The following is a 21,568-nucleotide window of genomic DNA, read 5'->3' on the forward strand; positions in this document are numbered from 1 at the left end:
AATATTAATATGATGAACTTAATTTTTTTTAATGGTAAAATCAATTTTACATTTTTGTTAGGACTATTTTCGATAGAAAGAATATAAGAGATGTCCGACAAAAAAGAAATCGCAAAATAGAAATTTTAGATTAAAAAAATAATTTTTATAGGATCATTTACTTTATAAATATATATATTATTTACTAAAAATTTATGTTAACTTTAAAATTTTGGTAGTTGTGACATGAAACCATAACATTTGTGGATTATCTTGCTTTTTAATTTAGGGATTTTAAAGTTTTGGTGCTTCAAAGATTAATTATTAGAAATGAATGTTAGGAAGTGAGATTGGTTAATTTGATTTTTTATTTTTTTATGTTGAAGATGATGATGAATAATCTATCTATAGAAAGAGAGAGAAAAAAAATTGCATATTAAGTATTGTCTATGAATAGATCGCGACAAATAGATTATATATCTCAACTGTTTATAGGTATTTAATCGTGAAGATTAAGTTGTTGTAAACCTAAACGGAAAGAAAAAAAATGGTTGTAGACCTAGACGAAAATAAAAGTAGTTCACCACCAATCATTACACACTTAATCTCATAAGCTATCTATCAGTCAAAATACACCATTCATTATTTTTTGTATAATTAAAATATGTTGTAATTCGATCTGTATATTAAAATTATTAAGCAATATCATTTCACTTCACGAATTAGAATTCGAGATCGTGCACTTGTATGCGAGTTTCTTTGTCCTTTTATCTAGTGATAAAAAAATTGTTGTATTTTACATTCATACAACTAATTTATTAGTGGTAACTTTGTCTATTCATTAAATTCAGACAAGTAATTTTGCAGCAACAACAAGAGGGTGCTCAGTTACTTACGATATATATTGCATTTATCAACCGAATGAAAACCAAAACAATAAATTTGATAATAATACTAATATAATTACATAAAACTAATCCTACTAACAATAGTATTGCAATGAATGTATGTATCTATATACGTTGATAATCAATTCTGAATAATGAGGTTAAGAAAGCACGGTTCAAAGGGACATCGAGTCCAATAATTTGACAACCTCAGACATTTCAGGCCTATCCTTCTGTAACTCACCAGTACACATACAAGCAATGCGCACATACTCCCCAACACTTTCCTCCTTCAACGCTTCTTCTCTTGGAATATTTACATCGAGCATCTCCACCTCAGTGTTTCTTTCCTTCATCATCCTAGCCCAATTAACAAGCCCAATATCAACTCCATCCAATTTCACCGACAAATTGGGCCTGTGGCCTGATACAGTTTCCATCATCAACACTCCAAAACTGTACACATCCACTTTCGGGTTAGCCACATTAGACCCATCTCTATACTCCGGAGGCATGTAACCAATTGTACCTGCGAACTGCGTTGACACGTGGGAATGCGACTTGTCCATTCTACGAGCAAGCCCAAAATCAGCAATATGGGCCTCAAAATTAGAGTCCAATAACACATTGCTAGCTTTGATGTCTCGGTGAATAATGGGCTTCTCGAGTCCGTGTAAATAGCAAAGCCCATGAGCAACACCCCGAATGACGTTAACCCTTGTTTCCCAAGACAAAGGAGAAGGAATTAGATCGGTTGAAACGTCGTCGTTTTGGTGAGTTGGAGAAGAAGGTTCGTGAAGCCATTGATCGAGGTTTCCTTTCTCGATGAACTCGTAAACGAGTAACCGCTCAGGTCCAGAAGCCCAGTAACCGAGGATTTTGACGATGTTGTGGTGGCGGAGTTTGCTTAGGGTTTCCATCTCCGCCGCGAATTCGCGGAATCCTTGGAAGGCGTCGGGGGAGAGTTTTTTTACGGCGACGGTTACGCCGGTGGAGAGATGAGCTTTGTAGACGAGGCCGAAGCTTCCGTCGCCGACGATGAGGTGAGAGGAGAAGTTATTGGTGGCGCGTGTGAGTTCTTCCATGGAGATCTTGAGATTGGGATCCCATGACCAGCTGGCGTCAACAGGGAGGGAATTGGAGCTGTTCGGGTTAGTGTTTCGAAAGGCTCGGGTTCGGATCTGGTTGTTGCGGCGGGTTTGGGTTTGTTTGCGGAGTTTGAAGATGAGAATGATGGCGGCGAGTATAACTGTGACGATGATAAAGCTGCCGATTGCGGCCACGACGGCTTCGGCGCCGTGATACATGAGTGAGTGTGTTTGAGAGAGAGGGAAAAAGGGGTTGAATGGAATTGAACAATGGAGTAATTTGAGTGGAAGGAATAAAGAGTGGTTTTTCGGGGAAGGTGATGTTTGTGGGAGAGTTGACTAGACCAGTCAACTGGGTTTGTTTCTACTTGTACATCATACATTCCATCCTCTACACTCTTTTACGTTTCTTTTTTGAAAAAGCCTTTGGAATGCTGACTTGTACCAATGTTGATCTGTCTTGTACATCATCCAAGAACCACTCAACTAACTAACTTTTTTTATAATTAGTTATTTACATATAATCTTACTACTCCATTTTAAACTTTAACTTTCATAATATAAATTACCCCTCATTTCATTTAATTGAATAAAAAGTAAACATTAAATGAAGGACAATTTTTAAATACTTATCATTAAATAGATTTTTTTTAAATAACCTTTTGTATTTTGTTACAATTTAAATGTGTTAAATTTTGTTTATATTTTGTTATGGAGCATTGCTTCCTAATAGAATTAATATTCTCTAACATAGTTATAGGTTCGTAAATAGTTTTTTTTTTTTTTTTTTGGTAAAAATAGGTTCGTAAATTGTAAATTGTGAACTTGGATAACCACTAGAGTTGCCAAGCTGTAAGTGCTACTGAAATCTTAAACCTATTGGTACATGATGGCAATCTCTCCATCCATTAGACGCATTCAGCTCCAAAATCATGTGCTAAATAAGCTTGATTTAGTTCGTAAACTGGGGCGAGAAGAGAATGGCGAAAAAATGGAATCATGGAGTCACTAATAGAAGTAGTTGAGCAAATGTGGTTGTTGCCATTATGGTCGTGGGATAAGTTTAATTCTGTATGATGTTTTCTTCAAGAGTTTTCATTGTAAATTACAGTAGTAAAAGCACGATCATTAAGTCATTTGAGATCATGAAGTCATTTTCTCAAATGACTTCATAGCTGTAAATTTGGCTATTAAGATAGTTCAAACTTCTTTCTTCCAGGATTTTCCTAAAGCAAAAGCATGACCATAAAATCTTTTTTTCAATTGTCAGATTCTTCATTAATAATAAGTATCTTGTTTTAGGAGTATCAGGATTATGAATTGATAATGTAAAATCTTCCATACAATCGTCCAATCAGATTTACATTGTGTCAATTTATTATATTATTTTCTAAAATATTTCAACAGTCATCTATGCGATGATAAGATTTGATTGGATTACACTATCAATTCAAAATCTTTAAATTCCTTATTTAAATAAATTATCATTGATGCATATAAAAATAACTTTTTTCTGTACTGCTGAAGAAATTCATTGGAAGGTGCATGGCCGTGCTTGATAGCACACTGAAATGATTAGTCATTTTTTCAAAAAGATTCATAATACAAATACTTACAAGACAAGTGTAAAAAAATGTTATAAATATAAACCATGAAGTTTACATAATCTGTTCTACTAGAGAGCAAAAAATATGCAAAAATGTTAAAATTTTACTATCAGATAAACAACCACACAAAAACTCCTACGGATACAAACATATCCCAATTTAGTCTAGTGAAATATTACTTGTTTTTTTAGCCAGAGGATCAGACCAAGTGTGTATTTATTGTGTATATAGTTTTCTTACATAAAGGTCTTGGAACCAGACCAATTACTCGGTTAAAATTGGTAACAAAATTCTTCATAAAGCATAAGTTCTTATGAGAAGTTTCTCTAGGTAATATTTTTTCCACCTATTTTCAAGGTAGCATCTTTTTTTTACTAGATGAACATGGTAAAATAATAAACATAGATTATGGATTTTTAAATAAGTCTTATTTCGAAAAAGAAATCTTCTCAAAGTTGCCCATGTATTTTGTGAATCATCAATTCAGATTAGATGAGGGTGAAATGTGATAGGAATTTCAATTTGTTAAAAGCTTAATTTTGTTTTCGATATCTCCTTCAGTAGGTTTTGATTGGCCAGGTGCCCTTTGAGCGGTACAAGCAACATTTTTAACAATTGACGAGTAAAGATCAAACTCTGCCTTCAGTTTTAGGCAGCAAGCCTGTATCCACTTCTCTGCTACTGTCGTAGATACACTGTCTTGGCTATCCCTCTCGTGTTCTTCAATGGCAGGCCGTATTTCATTGTATAAAGAATCAAGAGCCTCTGTGGCATCATCTTTTCTTTTCTGCATGGAAATTTTCAAAGGAGAAATAAACACAACCAGACATGGAGATATAAATGACAATCATGTGCACCACATAACTAAACGACAATTAAGCATTTTCGGATAAAGCAACACCAACTGTGATTCGAGACAATTCTTATCCAAGCTATGCCTGATGCTCTTCTGTTATTTGCGACAGATATGGTACAACGAAGTGTGCCTTATGCCAAAATCACAAAAGTTCTATATTCTTACAAGACCCTCCAAATTGAACTATGAAATAATAACTGCATTATGAAACGATCTTCTTTGGAACTACATAGTTAAAATACCAAGGTAACTAAGATTCAGTCCACTAATAATAACACAATTGAAAGCTAGGTGATGATTCAGCAATCGGCACGTAAGAGAAATACATAACAACATCATACCTCATAATCTAAGATCTCCTCTTGTGCTTCCTTTGATGCTAAAAGGCTAGCTGCATACTTTGCATCAATTTTCTTCTGTATGAGATTTTTAAACCTTCCCCCAGAGTATGCCTTTGATCTTTTCTTAGACATGGATCTAGGTCCAATGCGATAGTTTCTTCCTGCAGTGTTACTTCGAATGCGTGATATCATTGCATTCTTTGGTGGAAGGTCCTGTTCAGTATCTTGGGAATACAACTTCATGTCCTCGCTTACTAGTTCAGTTTTAATTTTCTTGATACCTAAATCCTTAATCAGAACTGAATTAAGTGGTTGAACATCCAAAACAGTGGACTCCGATAGTTCCTCAGCTTTAAGTACAATATCCATGGAGTGTTCACTTTGTCCATCAACATTTGAAGTCAGTTCATCCTCCGCAGAGTCATATACAGGAATTTTCTCAACTGAGTATCTGTAGTCAACAACATAAACAAAAATTTATAAACCAAGTGATCACAAGAAATAGGAATTGAAGTAACTATGCAAAAAGACCAAATAAATTATGGTAAGGCTTTGATATTTCTGAAGTTGTATGACTTCATAAAAGACTTTGAATTGCTTTTACGTTTGATATAATTATCTGATACAAAAAAAACTAAGCACAAAAATGGGAACAAATCAATAAAGCAGAAGTTCCTGCACAAGGATCTTGTCACTGTGGGGTCTAGGATAGGGGAAGGACGATATATACATAGATATCTGAAATGATAAGACTTGTAACATGGTCCAGGTATTCAATACTGAATCATTTGATGCTGCTTATAGCAAGTGGGGTCCGTAACAGATAAAATGAAAGCTGTCTTTTAGAGATGAATACATCACAGAAAAGAGTAAATTATAAATTACCTGTCATCATCATCTTCCCATAGATAAGTATCCTCCTGCTCAGATTTTTCCCAACACGATAAAGAATAGATGATTAAAACCAATAATAATCAATGAAAGAGAGGGTAAAAGCAGAACACAGTGCTGCAAGCTATTTCAATTGCTACAACTGCTAAATTTTTTCCACAAAAAAAAGGATCATTTGAACATGCATTCCACTATATCAAAACTTCTATAATCAAAGCGAAGAGAAGAGCCTGCATTTTTATCTATTAACACTGAATTTCCATTTTTCAGTTAATTTCAATCGTAACATATCAAAATAATTAAGAACACCAAGTCATCGCCTTTCTTCAAGGCTCAAGCTATTGGTGGGTCTTGAAAAATCGTGGTCTACAACAATCCCCATGCATTCGAAAGTCTAAACCAATAAAAAGTTGCATTCAAGCACTTAGACTTTTTGTGGTTACTAGTACAACTAGTTAAAACTCACTTGAAAACCACGAGATTTTGCTCCCAGGAATCCAGAACATTTGAGCGCACCACAGAGGCAGCGAACTTTTGCCCCTCCAAACCATTCAAAATTATAGTCATATGCCAATTCAGTTCCAATAGGAATGTCTTCCCTTGCAAATATTCCAACTCTTATTTCTCCCAAGACATTCCATTTTCTTGTCTCACAGTTTGGTTGACTGCAAACATAAAAGCAATTAGTTGATGTCAAACCTTGGGCAGTGGGAAACAGGAGGATAACAAAGCAGGTCTACATAATTTGCATATTAGCAGGTCCCTTTCACTTAATCTTAGGATTTTTGTTTGAAGTGATTTACCAGGAATGATTTATAAATCTGGCAAGGCTTCCTTTTCTAGTTGCATCAATAGACTCAGACGCATTAAGACAAATGATAAATGCATCCTTAAGACCTGCAAAGCAAACAATTTTTTTTACAAAAAACATAAAATTAAATACTAAACAAATAGAAACATTGATTATATTGACATTTGACCTTGAATTTCATAAGCCTGGGATCTACGCTTGGCTTCTTTAGATGATATTACTTCTCCACAGTACTCAATTATAAATTGTCCTGCCTGTATATAATAAATAAATTAAAGTGTGGCGCTACTGCAGTACAGAAATGAGTAGAAAAATAGCCATGTTAAGGAAGAAAATGCAATGACATTCATAAATTTTAGCAAGTTCCTTTTCTCCAAATTTCATAGGATTCATTATATGATCACCTTAATTTCCTCATCAGCCAAAAGACCCCACCCTCGGCCTTCAGTTTTAAACAGCTTTGTTTTTGCATATTCACACTTCTGAAATTTCTGCAAGTATGAGATATGGATGTATTAAGTCTAGAGAATAGAGAGAGAAAACGATAATATTTTTTAGGTAAAAGCTGTTAATATTTAATTCATCTTCAAATAACAACAATATTTATAGTCACTCCAGCTTGGAAGAAAAGCTGTACAAAGTAACCGAATTGTAACTACCAACTACTATTGACACATTAGTTTGTTGATAAATGAATGTTAGTTATGCCAGCTAAGTAAACTGACTAGAAACCTTTGTAACCACAGTCACAAACTCTATCAGAGTATATCATATATGAATATGAACTAATGTTAGTTTCAAATCTTCATCCGAAGTACAATTTAAGTAGGTCAGAGGTCCAACAAAATATGATATGAAAAGCTCATGACGAGGCAAACTTGAATGCTACTGAAGAACTAATTTTAAAAAATACAGCGGAGAGCAGAATATAAATATGCAAATAGTAATAACTTTTCTTGATCCACTTTTAACTACCTGCAGGATGGTTATTTATAGTAAGAAAGACTAACATGTATCATTACATACAGACTGACACGTGAACCCACCTGATTTTTGCATAAGATACCACAATTGCAATGACCAGGGGTGCATTCAGTGCTGGTTAATACATTTAGGCACCCATCTGCACATGCACTATCAGGGTCATCAGCATTATACCTGCATTCACATACAGCAATATCTTCCTCCTTCTGCTTCTTATGTCTGTACAGAAATAAAGAGAAGTGAAAATGCATTAATATAACTAGTTAAGATTTGTCAAGAATTCTGATACAAGAGTCATTCTTATAAAATAGTCATTTGATTTTACAGTCCTCTCTGGCCTGGTCGTTGTACCATAGGCTTTGTTTGAATTGGTGATAAGGATCCAATGGGCTTGTATATCATTGATTGGATTTAAATAGAATGTAATGCAGTTGGATTGGATAGGACTCCTTTCCACTCCATACTTAACCATTTCTCCCCTCGAATCAGAGGGTAAAGGTTGGGTTTAAACTCTTTTTATTAATAAAGTTATAAATTTATCTTTATATACAATAAACTTTCTGCTGCTGCGTGATGTTGTCACCAACAATCAAGAGTAAATACCCAATTTGGTCCCTCAGATTAGGTACTTGTATCAACCTAGTTCCTTATTTTATTGATATTCTAAAATAGTCTCTAACTAATCAAAATGTTGATCAAGTTAGTCCCACTGTTGGTCTCAGTCTACTAAGTGGTGATGTGTCACATTAAATCCTAGTACATGTATGGGTCACCTAAGCTAGCTCATTAATGCAAAATTCCAAGACTAAATTGATACAAGAATAGAGAGTTTTAAATTGACAATCTCCAGCGTCAATTTTTGGTTGTCTTCTTCCTCTCTTCTTCTGTAAACCCTAATTAGTGACTGCCTGAGACCATCAAAGGAGGTTTCAGAGCAATTTGCTCTGAAACTCTTTATTTCCCTCAAACGAATCCTGATTGTGTACAAAAATTATACACAAAGGGCAAGCTACCTAACTAACTTATACAAAGCTAACAAACTCATAACGGAAATGCAACTGATAACTAACTTAGAATCAAATTATATTCCAATGATGATAAGACCAATAAGCAGAAAATAGCAAGTTGAATTGAATGACCTAAATTAATAAATAAGAAAATAGCTAACCTTCGCATAAAAAAATCATTCTGATTTATATGAATGTATCGAGGCAAATCTTCAGCATGAGGATCCTTCAAATCAATAATATCCATGTTAGTAGTCAAACATATGAAGATAGGCATTTTCAATAAAATAATACTAACATGAATAAAGATTGTAAAAACTGAGATATGGAGGAAAAAAAAAAACAGAATGAAAGGGGCAAATAAAATTACCATGAAACGGTTGGGTTGCGTATAATTTAAGAAAAAGTTGTTAATATAACGACGGAAGCGGAGAAAGTGATCGAGGAATAACACGGACGGGGTTAGATTGGGCTCCAGTGAAGGGAATCAGAAAATGGCAACGAATCGAACAAAAGGTTTGAGAGAGTGAAACCTGAGCAGCTTAAACGGGAAATGATCGAACAAATTTCAATTGCAGTGATTGATTTTCCGTTGGAAACTAAACTTTTCGAACTGCACTGGCATGCGGCACTTGCCTCCCAGTTTTCTTTATCTTTAGAAAGAATCAATTTTGGTCAGGTAGGACAAAAAGATAACAATTTTTCTATCATAAGTAAGAAATCAGACATATTGATCATTCAGCATACCATTATTTTGAGTTTTTAAATTGTAAACTTGTGTGAACATCATACAATAGAATATTAAATTATTTTTTCAAATTATTTAAAGACGGATAAAATGCCCATTGAACTTTAATTCATAAGTAAGAAACTCCATAAAAATTTTGTATTTAAAAACTTCCTATCTCTAATATCTTTAAACCTAATTCTAATTGGGGACCCAAACTAAATTATTTAGCCCCATGAATAATCCTTAAAGGTGTGATGTAGAATTTTCACTTTCAGATTATGGGTTAGACTTTTTTTATAAAGGTTCACGGTGTTTTAAATTTCAATGATCTCTTCAATATTTACTTTAAAAATAAAAGGTTGTTATCAACGTTAAAATATTGAATACCCTTAATAGTCATTATTTTTTGAAATTCAATGAGTAAGAAAAAAAAAAACCTCACCACAAAAGATAGATAGGTAGAGGGACAAATGATGGCCTTGTTTAACTCTCCCTTAAGACTTAAAAATAAAAGATGGAAACTATTAAGTAAAACAGAAAAAACACAATAATAACACGTTTTATGATAAGAGAAATATATTAATATTTTTTCAATTAGAGTATGATGCACTTTTATATAGTGTTATTAATGTAACTAATCTAACAATTTTCACTTAATTATAAGTAATTTTAACTACCTCTAATAGTCTTCTAAAGTTGAAAGTATGTAACAACATTTTCAACTTGGAAAGAACAATACAAAAAATAATACAATGAAAGAAAATTATAAGAAAAAAATAGAAGTTGTAATCACTTCAGCTAAACAACAAAATTCATGTAGAAAGTGGTAGTGGGCTAAGGTGCACGACTCTTGTCGAAGTTTTCGACCTCTTTGGGCTAACTTGAAATTTTTTTTGTGTCTCCACAGCACTCACACCAATATAGAATCAAGAACTCCAATCTTAGATATTTAAATGTCAAATGTGACCAACAAAACTTAACCATAATATGATGGAAGCAGAAAGAGAATGGGAAATGTTTAATACCATAGGATAAAAAAAAAAAAAATGATAATTGTTTTACTATCATATGGTAGAAGCACAAAGAGAAAGCCGACTGTAACTAAAAAGAATAAAATCATAGTGAAATATATCACTAAAACATCTTTAATCTTGAATCTACAAATATTATACAATCAAGTTGAAAAAGAATGAAAAATCACAAATTTGAATTCAAAATGAGGAAGAAAAGATAAAGAAAATTTGGAGAAAAAATATAGTGGAATAATAATTATTGCTCTAATACCACGTTAAGAATCATGATTGAGACTAAGAAATAGATAAATAATTAAAGAGAAAAATAAACTTGAAATGATTATTTAAATAATTATTTTTACGATTAGAGTATGATGCACTTTTATATAATGTTATTAATATAACTAACTTAACAAACTTTCACCTAACCATAAGTAATTTTAACTGCCTCTAGTAATTACATAAGCAAACTAAGGAAGCAAACCCACTCACTTTTATCATGGCTAAACATATCAGACTTAAAATAAACCATATACGATCTACCCTTTGAGTTGCTTCATAACATGAAAACTTTCAAAAGCAACAATAACATTACGAGCAATAACTCGATTAGCTACAAATGCACTTCAAGGACTCAATATAAAAGGTAAAATGCTCTTAGGTCACTTAGCCACAATTTTAGCTTCAATTTTATAAAGGATGTTTATATAAAACAGTTGGTCAAAAATCATATGGACCATTAGGATGTTTGATTTTAGGAAAAAGACGAATACAAGTGTTATTAATACCACTGATATCATTAACACCATTTAAAATATCATAGATCATTTTAACAATCACATAATATTAATAATATTATTATAATATTATTGGTAGAAAATAGATGATAGCTTATTAATACACGAGGATAATATTATGTTTCATATTCATAATAACGATTAAATAGAGTCTACTAATTGAACTTTTAATTTTCTTTTTTGATTGACAAATGTCAGCATATTAGTAAACTAGTGAATTATGTTAGTTTTTAAAATATAAACTCTAGAATTTCTAATTAATAATCCTTTAGTGTTTCTCAATTTACTGAGAATGAACTTTAAAAAATATTATTATCCAATCAAAACAGATTATAAGTGTGGTGCTTACTAATAACTCCCACCTCAAAAAATATTATAAAAGACTAATTAAAGTTGGTTAATTTTAATAAATTGTTATGAAACAATAATATTTGTAATCTAGACATTTTTTTTTATATCATACTACTTACAGTCAACATTTTCATTTTTTATAGTCCTTTAGAGTATTAGATGATCATTTTTAATTCAGTCATTTTATTAAAAATGTTGACTTAATTGACATCACCGACATTTTAACATAAAAAATATGTATATTATTTGACAATGCACTTGTATCCAATACTAATATGTATAATTATATTTAAATATTTTATTTTCTCAAATTATTATCGAAAGTAAACAAAATTAAGGAGGAAGAGGCTACATTCGTGATATAAGGAAAATTATAAACATGTCCAATTCAAGATTATTTTATCTATAAAAAGAGTACAAAATTAATGAACCCAATGTTACAGAAATGAATCATCTGTTGGCACTATTTGACTGCAGGAAGACCTTAGTCATCCAATTTTAATCAATAACTCATAATACTTTTTAATATTTATTGAGGTTTAAATCATCACCGTCCAATTTCAATGAAATGTGTCTTCAATATGAATCCTAGTCCAAGTTTACACTTTATCTGCATAGTTATTTATTAAATGAAAGAAAAGAAGAGCTACTTAATTTTTGTTCACTTTAATTTGCACATAGAACTATTTAACTTGGTGCAAACATGTAATGTAGCGTAAATAAAAGGAAAAGCATTGTAGGTGTGTTGTGTCGTCCAAATTACAGAACAAGAAAGGCATAATTAAGAATAAAAGATCTGCTATGCTTTAAAAAGCTGACTTTGCTACGAGAATACATTGGTTTCGGTAATGCTTTAAACAACAAATTGGGCAAGGAGTATTTATCATTATTATTATGAGGAAAAAAGCAACAGTTTTTGGCAACGGAAGGAACGTTAAAGCATCTTAATCTGGCACAGTCAAGTTAAGACCAGCAAAGCCAGGTTGGAACTTCTCTTTTGTCCATTTGCCTCCTCTGCTTTTTTCAACCCATGCATTGCCTTCTCAAACTGTTTTTTTCTTTATTTTCAAAAAAAGTATAATATTTGATGTAAAGATAAAATGATACCAATACAAATATATGATATTAGGTGTGTTTAATTATGCAGAGGTGAAAATTAATTTTAATTAAAAGTGAGTTTTATAAAAATAATTTATACTTAAAATATATTTATGTAAATATGAATTAGATAATAATTTGAAAGTCAATCAACTCTACCATAAAAATTTCAATTTCTCAAACATCATAGAACACATTTCTTATACGTGTTAGTGATGTTTAATCTTTAAATTCATTTAAAACAAAATATATTATATATTAAGACATTTGAATATATATATATATATATATATTAAAACAAAATTTATTATATTTATTTTGATAAATAATTTTGTATTCTAAAACATCTTGAAAATTAAAATTGAAAAAAAAAACAATAATTTTGCTAAAATAATATGATAGATTCAAAAGAATTTAAATTCTTTTTTGGTCTTAATAAATATTCAGTTTGATACGGTTTATCTAAAAATCATGCGGAATTTAAAACATTCCTTTTTCAATTGTTAGAAAAATAAAATAATTTGTCACTTCCATTTCAATAAAACAAATTCTTCCATCATAAAACTTAATTGAATTAATAAAATATTAAAATTATTAAATTAATGTATCTGGTTTGAACTCAAATGTGTGTATTCAATTTTGTTTTTTGTGATGAGCAACCTAACCCGGTGAAAACAAATCAATGGCACTGTACCATGGACCCCAGTGATAAGCTGACGTGGCAGGTAGTAAAATGGAATATCAGAACAATTTTCACTGTGACAAAGACAGAGAGCGACACGAGTAAGATGAAATGAAAGAAGGTTAATTCCTTCTCTTCTTCAACAAAAAAAAAATCGTTTTTTTTTTTTGCATTATTTCACTACACACGTAAGATTTTTATTTTCCTCAGCTCAAATACCACAGTTTCTCAATTCCAAATTCAGAAAACCGCCATATCATACCTCTTGGATTTGTTTTTCCTCTCTCTTCTCTATTTGTTTTCCTTCTTATGTGAAGGTTTTGCATCGCTTTCCAAACAAAGCCCACAAATTTTGACCCTCAATTCCAATGCGAATGAGGTTGAAATGAACAGTTTTTCACTTCTGGGTTTTACCTTCTTTCTCTCTTCTTGTTTAGTGTAAACCAGCAGGAGGAGTTTTCATGGCAGCAAAGCGCGTGTACCAAGTTTGGAAAGGAAGTAATGTAAAGTTCTCTTCTTTTCCCTCTTCTTACTTCCATTTTCACTTCATATTTCATTTGGGTTTGCTCTGGATTTCTGGGTCTGTGATTTGTTATGCTTCATACTTGAAGCTTTGAATTTCTAAAGGTGTTTTTTTTGTGTGTGTGCTTGAATGTGGATGTGAAATGGGAACTTTTTTTACCTCAAGTGTGTTTTCTTCTTTAAATTACTTGTTAAGTGTGTATTGAATTTTTGAAAGATATCTGAAGCAATACTTTAATCTCGTGTGTTCTTAACTTATTTGAAGAATTATTAGGCTTAACTGAATTGCTTTGTCTTTTGGGAAAATAAGGTAGTATGCAGATTCCAGATTTGTCATTTTTTGTTTTCTTTTCTAATTTTGCCGAATCTTTTGATTGAGGTGTATTTTTAGATTTGGTTGATAAGAAAGGTTGAATTGAGCAGTAGAGTAAGTTTAAGGTTTTGATTGATTTTCAATTTTGTATCTTTTTCCTTCATTTATGTTTTCAATGTTTGTTGATTGTTGAAGAAGGATGGCATTCATGCCAGGTGTTTTTTTGGTGATTCTGTGCTTTTAGTGGAGCTATCATGGAGGCTATTTGCATTCTCCTAGTGAATGGCTTCTAAGTTCTAAGTAAACATGAATTGTAAAGTTTGCGAATAGATTATTAAATGAGTAAGATATGATGTATGTTTGGCTATTGGTTAGATTATATTGATTTAAGATGGTGTGGAGGAGTTGAGCAGCATAGACGGGTCTATGCTATTGCTATGTTCTGCATGATGCCAAGTGGCTTGTGTTAGAATCAACTCTCGAAGGATGAGAAATGTTAAGCATATGAATAAGTTACTCTCGAAGATATTATAATCCGCACTGTGACCGCCACATAATTAATTTTGATCTTTTGTAACTTGATACTCATATAAGTATCAATTTGCATTTGCCCCTTGTTACAGTGAGTTTTTATTTTAGATTGATGTGGCTAGTAATGTGCCAGTGTTGTTGGTTGGATGATTGATGCTGCACAGTTCAGGTTTTGTTTGGTGTTCTGTGTTTGTTAGACCTCATTGATATACAACAGGATGAGAACCCAAAGAGATAATAACTTCCGAAGTCTGAATGATATAATGCATGATATGATTATGAACACATTCATTAAATTGTAGTTGAATTGTTGAAGTTTTTATAGAAGTATATGCATAAACAGGCTAAAATAAGTTGACATTAATACTATAGATAGGCCTCTTTTGTGTTGCACCTGCTGAAGTGTTATGGTTTTCAAGTCAACATTGGGTTTGTACTATTATGCTTCGGATTTTTGTCTCTTTATAGGTTTTCGAAGGAACAATGTGAAGTTTTATGGCACTGTGCAGTTAAAACAGTTCTCTGGTTTATGTTTTTGACCACTCTTTTGATGATTGGTTAATGACCACTTCAAGGAATCTTCTATCATATTTATGCATAGAGATTAGCTATTAGTTTAGCTCCTCGGGTTGTTTCAGTTTTGGAGAGGAGGATTTATTATCCTCCACCAGTTGTAACTGTTCTACATTCATTCAAATACAATTTTCACATGCGCCCATAATAGATGTTAATGAAAGAATGTATATTTTTCAGCTTTATTTTCAATCTCTGATACTGTGTTTTTTGAATGTTGTAGCAATCTGTTAATGCTTTATTCTGTTGGCTAATTTCAGAAGTGTTTTTGACTTTTTGTTTCTCATGAAAAAATTTCTGCTAGTTGTTATCTCTTATCTTAGCTCATACTTTTCTCCTAAATCTTTTACAGAAATTCATATTTGGAGGGAGGTTGGTATTTGGGCCTGATGCAAGGTCCCTGCTTATTACTTTGTCGCTGATTATTGTTCCAGTTATCATCTTTTGTGTATTTGTAGCAAGGCACCTTCGGCATGAATTTTCTTCATATTATTCAGGATATGCTATTTTAGTAGTGGCGATTCTCTTTACTATCATTGTAAGTTTTGTCAATTGTTTCTTTCATTATTTCATGTTTTTATCCATTTATTTGGCAAATTTTGTTTGAACTTACTAAAGTTAGGTTGAGAACTGTTTTTGTTATTGATTTTCTTCAATGTTCCGTTATTGTCTTCAATAGACACAGTATAATCCCAAAGTATATATTTCTAGGTCCTGGTGCTCCTCTGTCTTACTTCTGCACGTGATCCGGGCATCATTCCGAGGAATTCGCATCCACCAGAAGAAGAGTTTCGTTATGAGTCTTCTGGGGGAGCTGGACAACAAACCCCGACCCTTCAGTTTCCTCGAACAAAAGAAGTAATGGTCAATGGCCTTCCTGTAAGGGTGAAATATTGTGAAACTTGTATGCTGTATCGTCCTCCTCGTTGCTCGCATTGCTCCATCTGCAACAACTGTGTTGAGCGTTTTGATCATCATTGCCCTTGGGTAGGGCAATGCATCGGCCTGGTATGATAGTCACAGTCATGACACGCCTTTTCTTCTTCATTGATGTTCTTCGGTTGTTACTCGTTTGCTTTGTTCTAATTTGTTTTTGGGCTTTTCAATGTGCAGAGGAACTACCGTTACTTCTTTCTGTTTGTTTCTTCTGCAACTATTCTGTGCATCTATGTGTTTTCCCTCTCAGCATTTTACATCAAGGTTCTGATGGATAATAATGATAACGGCACAGTGTGGAAGGCGATTAAAGAATCCCCTGCGTCTGTGATATTAATGGCTTATTGTTTCATCTCTCTGTGGTTTGTGGGTGGACTAACCGGTTTTCATTTGTACCTTATAGGCACAAACCAGGTCAGTCAATTTCTTTTTACATTTCTTGTTTCTAATTTCTATATCATTTTTTATATCTCATTGACCGGTATACTTTCAGAGTAGTTTGTAACTATGTAAATCAAAAAAATTCGAAAGGGTGATTTTCATGGAATTCACTCCAAACCACATTAGTTAACTGTACAATTTTGTTCTTTGGAAATTGATTCTCAGAAGTTCATGGTACATGAATATCTTCATCACCTACATTAGTTCCCGTTGTTTTGCAGACTACCTATGAAAACTTCCGGTACAGAGCTGATGGCAGGATCAATGTTTTTAATCAGGGTTGTTTAAATAATTTTCTGGAAGTGTTTTGCAAAGAAATAAATCCCTCGAGGAACAATTTCAGGGGTTTTGTTCAAGAGGAGGTACAAAGGCCATTGGCTCCAGTCTTTGCCCGGGGCCGTGAACCAGATGACTTAGGTGGAGATCGCCGTCCTAAGGTTGAAGCTGATCTAGATATCGGTGAAGATCTATTGAAGATATCACAACGTAAGAACATTGAAGAACTCGACGAGGAGATTCGCAGCAGAGGGAGCAATGGTGCACCACATAATACAACTGAACCTGATTCAATTTTGTCATCAGATCATCGAGCTACCACAATACAATCCAACGCTAGGCACTCGAGTTGGGATAGGAGTGGAAACTGGGAAATTGCACAGGATGTCTTTGCCAATTCAAATGTCACCGAAAGCAGGAGTTATGTCACATCAAAGGAAATGCGCCAATGACGGGTATGGTTTGTCCTTATGATATTTTAATGGCGTCAAACATAATCGATTTGGGATTACTTGGATACTAATGATGGAAAAGAAAAGGCTCCTTGATCAGATTTTGAATAGGAGTTGAACTATTGGTATAAAATCTTAGCTTACCTTTTGTGGTAATAGCGTATAAATGTGTGTTTGTAGTTGTTTAAGAGACCAAGTAATGACTTGGTTCTGTTTTCCCCATTTTTTAACTGTCCAATATGTGGATCTTATCTTTACTTGCCTTTATTCTTTGTGTAAATAACTAGTTATGATACTGAAATACCTTCCCTACATATATTGGGTTTTAGGCACAGTAAAAAGTGGATTATCCTTGCTATTAGTGTGATAACAGTTTTGTTGATTTTTTAGTGACTTAGTATTTATTTTATTTTTGGCAAAGTTATGTTTGTGGTTCTTTTATTTTTACTTATTTTTTTTAATTGGCCCTTTAAGCTTTTTTTCTTCCAGAATTTGTCCTTTAATTTTTTTTCTTCTCGAATCGGTCCTGTAAGTTATATTTCATTTTGCAATTAACTTCCTACACTTGCAAAGTAATTTGGACATTCAACTCACTGGAATTTGGATTAGATATTAACCTTTTATAACAATAATTTGAGAAAATGTCAAATATAAAGGACCGCATGTGTAGTTTAATATAGTTTAAAAAGCTAATGATGCAAATTGAATATAACATAAAAAACTAATCCAAAAAAAAACTTAAAGATGACCAATCTGAGGAAATGGTTAAACAGAAAAGATTGCATGCGTAATTTTGAATTTATCATGAAATGGATATTTATAGTTACCTCTGCACTTTGCTATCTGCAGTCTGGATGGATATTATGGTCATATTGCAGAACTAGGATTTATATGATTCATTTTGTGTTGGATTTGTTGCTTTCCTTTTCTCGAGCAAATGAAACTTACATAAGCTGTTCATTTTGCATAGTAGAGTCCAATCATTAAAGCTAATAAAACTTGAGTTTCTTGGTCTGAATGGTATTTGATGTTTTTTTTGTTTTTTTCCAATCATTTTACATTTGATTCTCTTCGTAATGGGAGTCATTGCAATTGTCAAAGCCAGTCTTAAAACTTCATTAGCTAAAGTAACCTCATAGAATTGCTCAAAGTGAACCATTTTTCATCCATATTGGCTTCACAAAAACTTGATTTAGTTTTTTCAGACTCTTTGTGATCGAAAGTCTTTTTAGACAACAATTAAAATGCTTTATAGAAAACAAAATCATTAAATCATTTATTTATATAGCCGTTAAATTACTCCATCTGTTTTTAATTATAAGCACTATTTAAAAAAAAACTGTCCATAAATATAATGACTTTTACAAATTATTATTATTTATTAGATGCATTTACTAAAGGTGTCACATAAATCAGTTTGTTCAAAGCAACAAATTGTATGCAAGAAGAACCAACTTATAAATTAAGATAACTTGGTAACAAAATCCGAATGAGCCTTCACAAGTCAAGAATGAGATTACCAATTAAGTAGCCCTATTACTTTGTAAAAATGTTTCCCATTTTCATTTTTTTTAAATGTCTTTATTTTATCTTAATGTTAGAGCTAAAAATTATTAGGGGTATTCAAAAAAATCAAAAACTGAACCAAACAGTAGAATTGAACCGAACTATTTTTGAACTGAAATGATTTATAAAAATTAAGAACCGAATTGTTTTCAAACTGATTTTTTAAAACTAGAACTGAACCGAATCGATTTTTAATTTGAAAAAACCGAATCGAACCGGTTTTTGTTCGAAAAAACTGAACAAAACCGGTTTTTATTTCAAAAAACTTGAACTGGTTTTTTTTATAGAAGTAATTAGAGGTAATTATGTAAAATTTGGCTTATATAAATAGAAAAACTAAGTTAAACTGGTTCAGTTCGATTCAAAGTAATAAATCGGTTCACCAGTTTATAAAACAGTTTGGTTCGAGTTTTTAAATTAATAACCGGTTCGGTTTGATCTTTTTAAACTGAAAACCAATTTGGTTCAATTTTCAAACGGTTTTATTTTAGAACCGAACTTTGTCCACCCCTAAAAATTACAACCACTACATTATTTTTAGCCTATAAATTATTAGACAACTAGAACATGAACTCATTCGACACATGTAAATTGCGAGTCTAAACTAAAATTTGAAATTGTGACATTTTTTTTACTTAACATTATGATTTCTTTAAAATTCTAGTTATTTATGTCCAAAAAAAAAATATCAATCGTTATTGAAGTGAAAAAAGTCTAAGAAATCAAAAACACTAAATGCAATTTTTAAAAAAGTTGCCCAATTTCCATGCATCTTCCGCACACAAAAAGTTAACGTAGTCTGAATATCACAAAAGATAATCTTTATATCTAATTGTGTCATTGGTGCAGCCAATTGATGATTTTTTTTTTCTTGATGTTCTCGATGAAAAATATTATAAGGAAGCAAATTGTTTGCAAGAACTCAAAGAAAGAATATAGAAATAAAAAATATGGCAATACTCATTATGTTTATGAAAGTAGAAGAATGAAATATGGAGAAATTAAGAATATAACTAGATTCAAATTAAATGACACATTAAATTGATTTGCAATACAAAGACCAACATTATACTGGTATGTATTTAGTGGAATAATGTGAAAAGGTAGCTAACAATATTAATTGGAAATTTAGAAATTCGAACTGGCAAAAACATTAATTTATTTTGAAATTAAATAATCAAATTACATAAATTGTTTTATTTTATAATAAAAATGAGTTAATACGGTGACAGTATTGTTGGAGATAAAATGTTAGTCAAAATAGTCAATAATGTGATATTTAAATTTTGAATCATTTATCAACATAATAAGTGATAATTGTTCCAATAAGCGATGCCAACAAAAAAAAAATACAATTCTAGTTTGTTAGCGGTAGTTGGTAATTTTTTAATTTGAGATAAATTCAAAGCTAAAAAATAGAAAAGAATTGTAGTGTATGAGTTTGTTACATTGAAAGTCCATCTAAGTTTAACCAAAAAACTAGAAAAAATAGGATCACCATATCCTATGCATAACAATAGCTATACATTCCTAAAAACAAGTTGATTACCCAAAAATTAGATAATTTGAGTTACTATAAAAGACACATAAACCTATGAGAAGAAAGTAGGAACACACTCTCCCTCAAACCAAGGAACCCTTACAAAAGAAAAGAAAATGAATTCTTCAACAATATGTTCCTTGTTCCTTGGTTTAATCCTTATTTCTCAATCCGCAAATGCCAAAGGTCATGGAGGAGGACTAGTTGTTACAATTTGCAAAGGTGCGACGGACAGGGCCGCGTGCGAAAACATCCTCGGATCGAATTCTGAAATCTCCCATGCCAAGTCCTTTTCTCAACTCTCCAAGGAGGTCCTAGAATTTGCCTATAACCAAGCCGTTGAAGGACAAAATTTCCTTAAAGGATTGGCACAGGCAAACAATTGTCCAGCACTTACACAATGTGCACATTTTGACTATGATGGTGCGGTTATGTCTTTTAAGAGTGCCCTTGCTGAATTGACAGAGGATCCTCAAACTGCTAACTATGATGCCAAAGTTGCCGGTGATGGACCTTCCCAATGTGATAGAGGATTGGCATCAGCACAAATTGTTAACCCTGAAGTTACTGCTCTTAACCGTCAAATCCTTTTGCTTAGTGAATTTGCATTCCTAGCCACAAGTCAACTTTCTTCTAATTAAATTGCATTCTTTGTATGCATATATAACATGGTGGTTATTTTGGGCATGGCTAATTTGTTATGTTCTTTGGGGTCTCCTTAATTTGGTGTGTTGATGTATATATATGGAGGGAGAGTCAATAATAAAATATAATAGCAATTTATTGCTATTTTATGTGTTCCGCATATTAAATATTTACTTCTTTCTTTCTTTTTTATTATTATTTTATGTGTTCCCACGTATTAAAGATTTTGAAGGAGGCTGTCAAATAAATGCTAAAAATATTCTAAAATGAGCTTAACAATAATCGGAATAAAAGGTCATTTTTATTATGATTTTCAGCACGAATACAAACCATGAAAACGTAACTTATAATCCTTAGATTATGAATAATAATTTAATAGTAATTTCATGCCGTTTCAATTGCAACTTTAAAATTAATTTTAGATATTAAATAGTTAAATATGACATTTGACAAGATAAGTGTTATGAGTAATATTTAATAGAATAATGAATTTTTGAAATATTTATAATTTCAAACACCTAGCGATGAATCGGGTATTAGATCCTGTTGAAGTGGTTAATTTAATTATAGTTTATTAGTAATGATTAGTTTACCGTTTTGTTTGTTGTAACTAACTAAATGATACAAGCCATGAGTTAGAGTGTGTATAAA

General features: G+C 32.0%; 4 protein-coding genes across 4 annotated transcripts; 2 read left to right on the forward strand and 2 right to left on the reverse strand.

The window, feature by feature from the left end:
- Nucleotides 1–860: 860 nt before the first annotated feature.
- On the reverse strand, nt 861–2,314 carry LOC101514570 (phytosulfokine receptor 2). The gene has a single exon (XM_004496387.4). It carries the CDS (start codon nt 2,171–2,173, stop codon nt 1,043–1,045), a length of 1,131 nt encoding a protein of 376 aa, XP_004496444.1. The 5' UTR covers nt 2,174–2,314; the 3' UTR covers nt 861–1,042.
- Nucleotides 2,315–4,027: 1,713 nt separating this feature from the next.
- LOC101514893 (histone-lysine N-methyltransferase ASHH1) lies at nt 4,028–9,071 on the reverse strand. Its single transcript, XM_004496388.4, has 10 exons — nt 8,822–9,071; nt 8,613–8,677; nt 7,507–7,663; nt 6,865–6,951; nt 6,630–6,714; nt 6,453–6,546; nt 6,116–6,314; nt 5,644–5,678; nt 4,759–5,209; nt 4,028–4,348 (listed from the first exon to the last, which is right to left on the reverse strand). The coding sequence occupies exons 1-10, from the start codon at nt 8,822–8,824 to the stop codon at nt 4,079–4,081; spliced, it is 1,446 nt and encodes a 481-aa protein (XP_004496445.1). The 5' UTR covers nt 8,825–9,071; the 3' UTR covers nt 4,028–4,078.
- Nucleotides 9,072–13,285: 4,214 nt separating this feature from the next.
- Nucleotides 13,286–17,555, forward strand: LOC101515218 (protein S-acyltransferase 8-like). Its single transcript, XM_004496389.4, has 5 exons — nt 13,286–13,625; nt 15,414–15,599; nt 15,773–16,069; nt 16,175–16,411; nt 16,660–17,555. The coding sequence occupies exons 1-5, from the start codon at nt 13,584–13,586 to the stop codon at nt 17,164–17,166; spliced, it is 1,269 nt and encodes a 422-aa protein (XP_004496446.1). The 5' UTR covers nt 13,286–13,583; the 3' UTR covers nt 17,167–17,555.
- Nucleotides 17,556–20,323: 2,768 nt separating this feature from the next.
- Nucleotides 20,324–21,084, forward strand: LOC101515541 (uncharacterized). The gene has a single exon (XM_004496390.4). The coding sequence runs from the start codon at nt 20,389–20,391 to the stop codon at nt 20,911–20,913; it is 525 nt and encodes a 174-aa protein (XP_004496447.1). The 5' UTR covers nt 20,324–20,388; the 3' UTR covers nt 20,914–21,084.
- The last annotated feature ends 484 nt before the right edge of the window (nt 21,085–21,568 follow it).

This window comes from Cicer arietinum, chromosome 4 (assembly GCF_000331145.2).
Source record: "Cicer arietinum cultivar CDC Frontier isolate Library 1 chromosome 4, Cicar.CDCFrontier_v2.0, whole genome shotgun sequence".
Classification (NCBI taxonomy): domain Eukaryota; kingdom Viridiplantae; phylum Streptophyta; class Magnoliopsida; order Fabales; family Fabaceae; genus Cicer; species Cicer arietinum.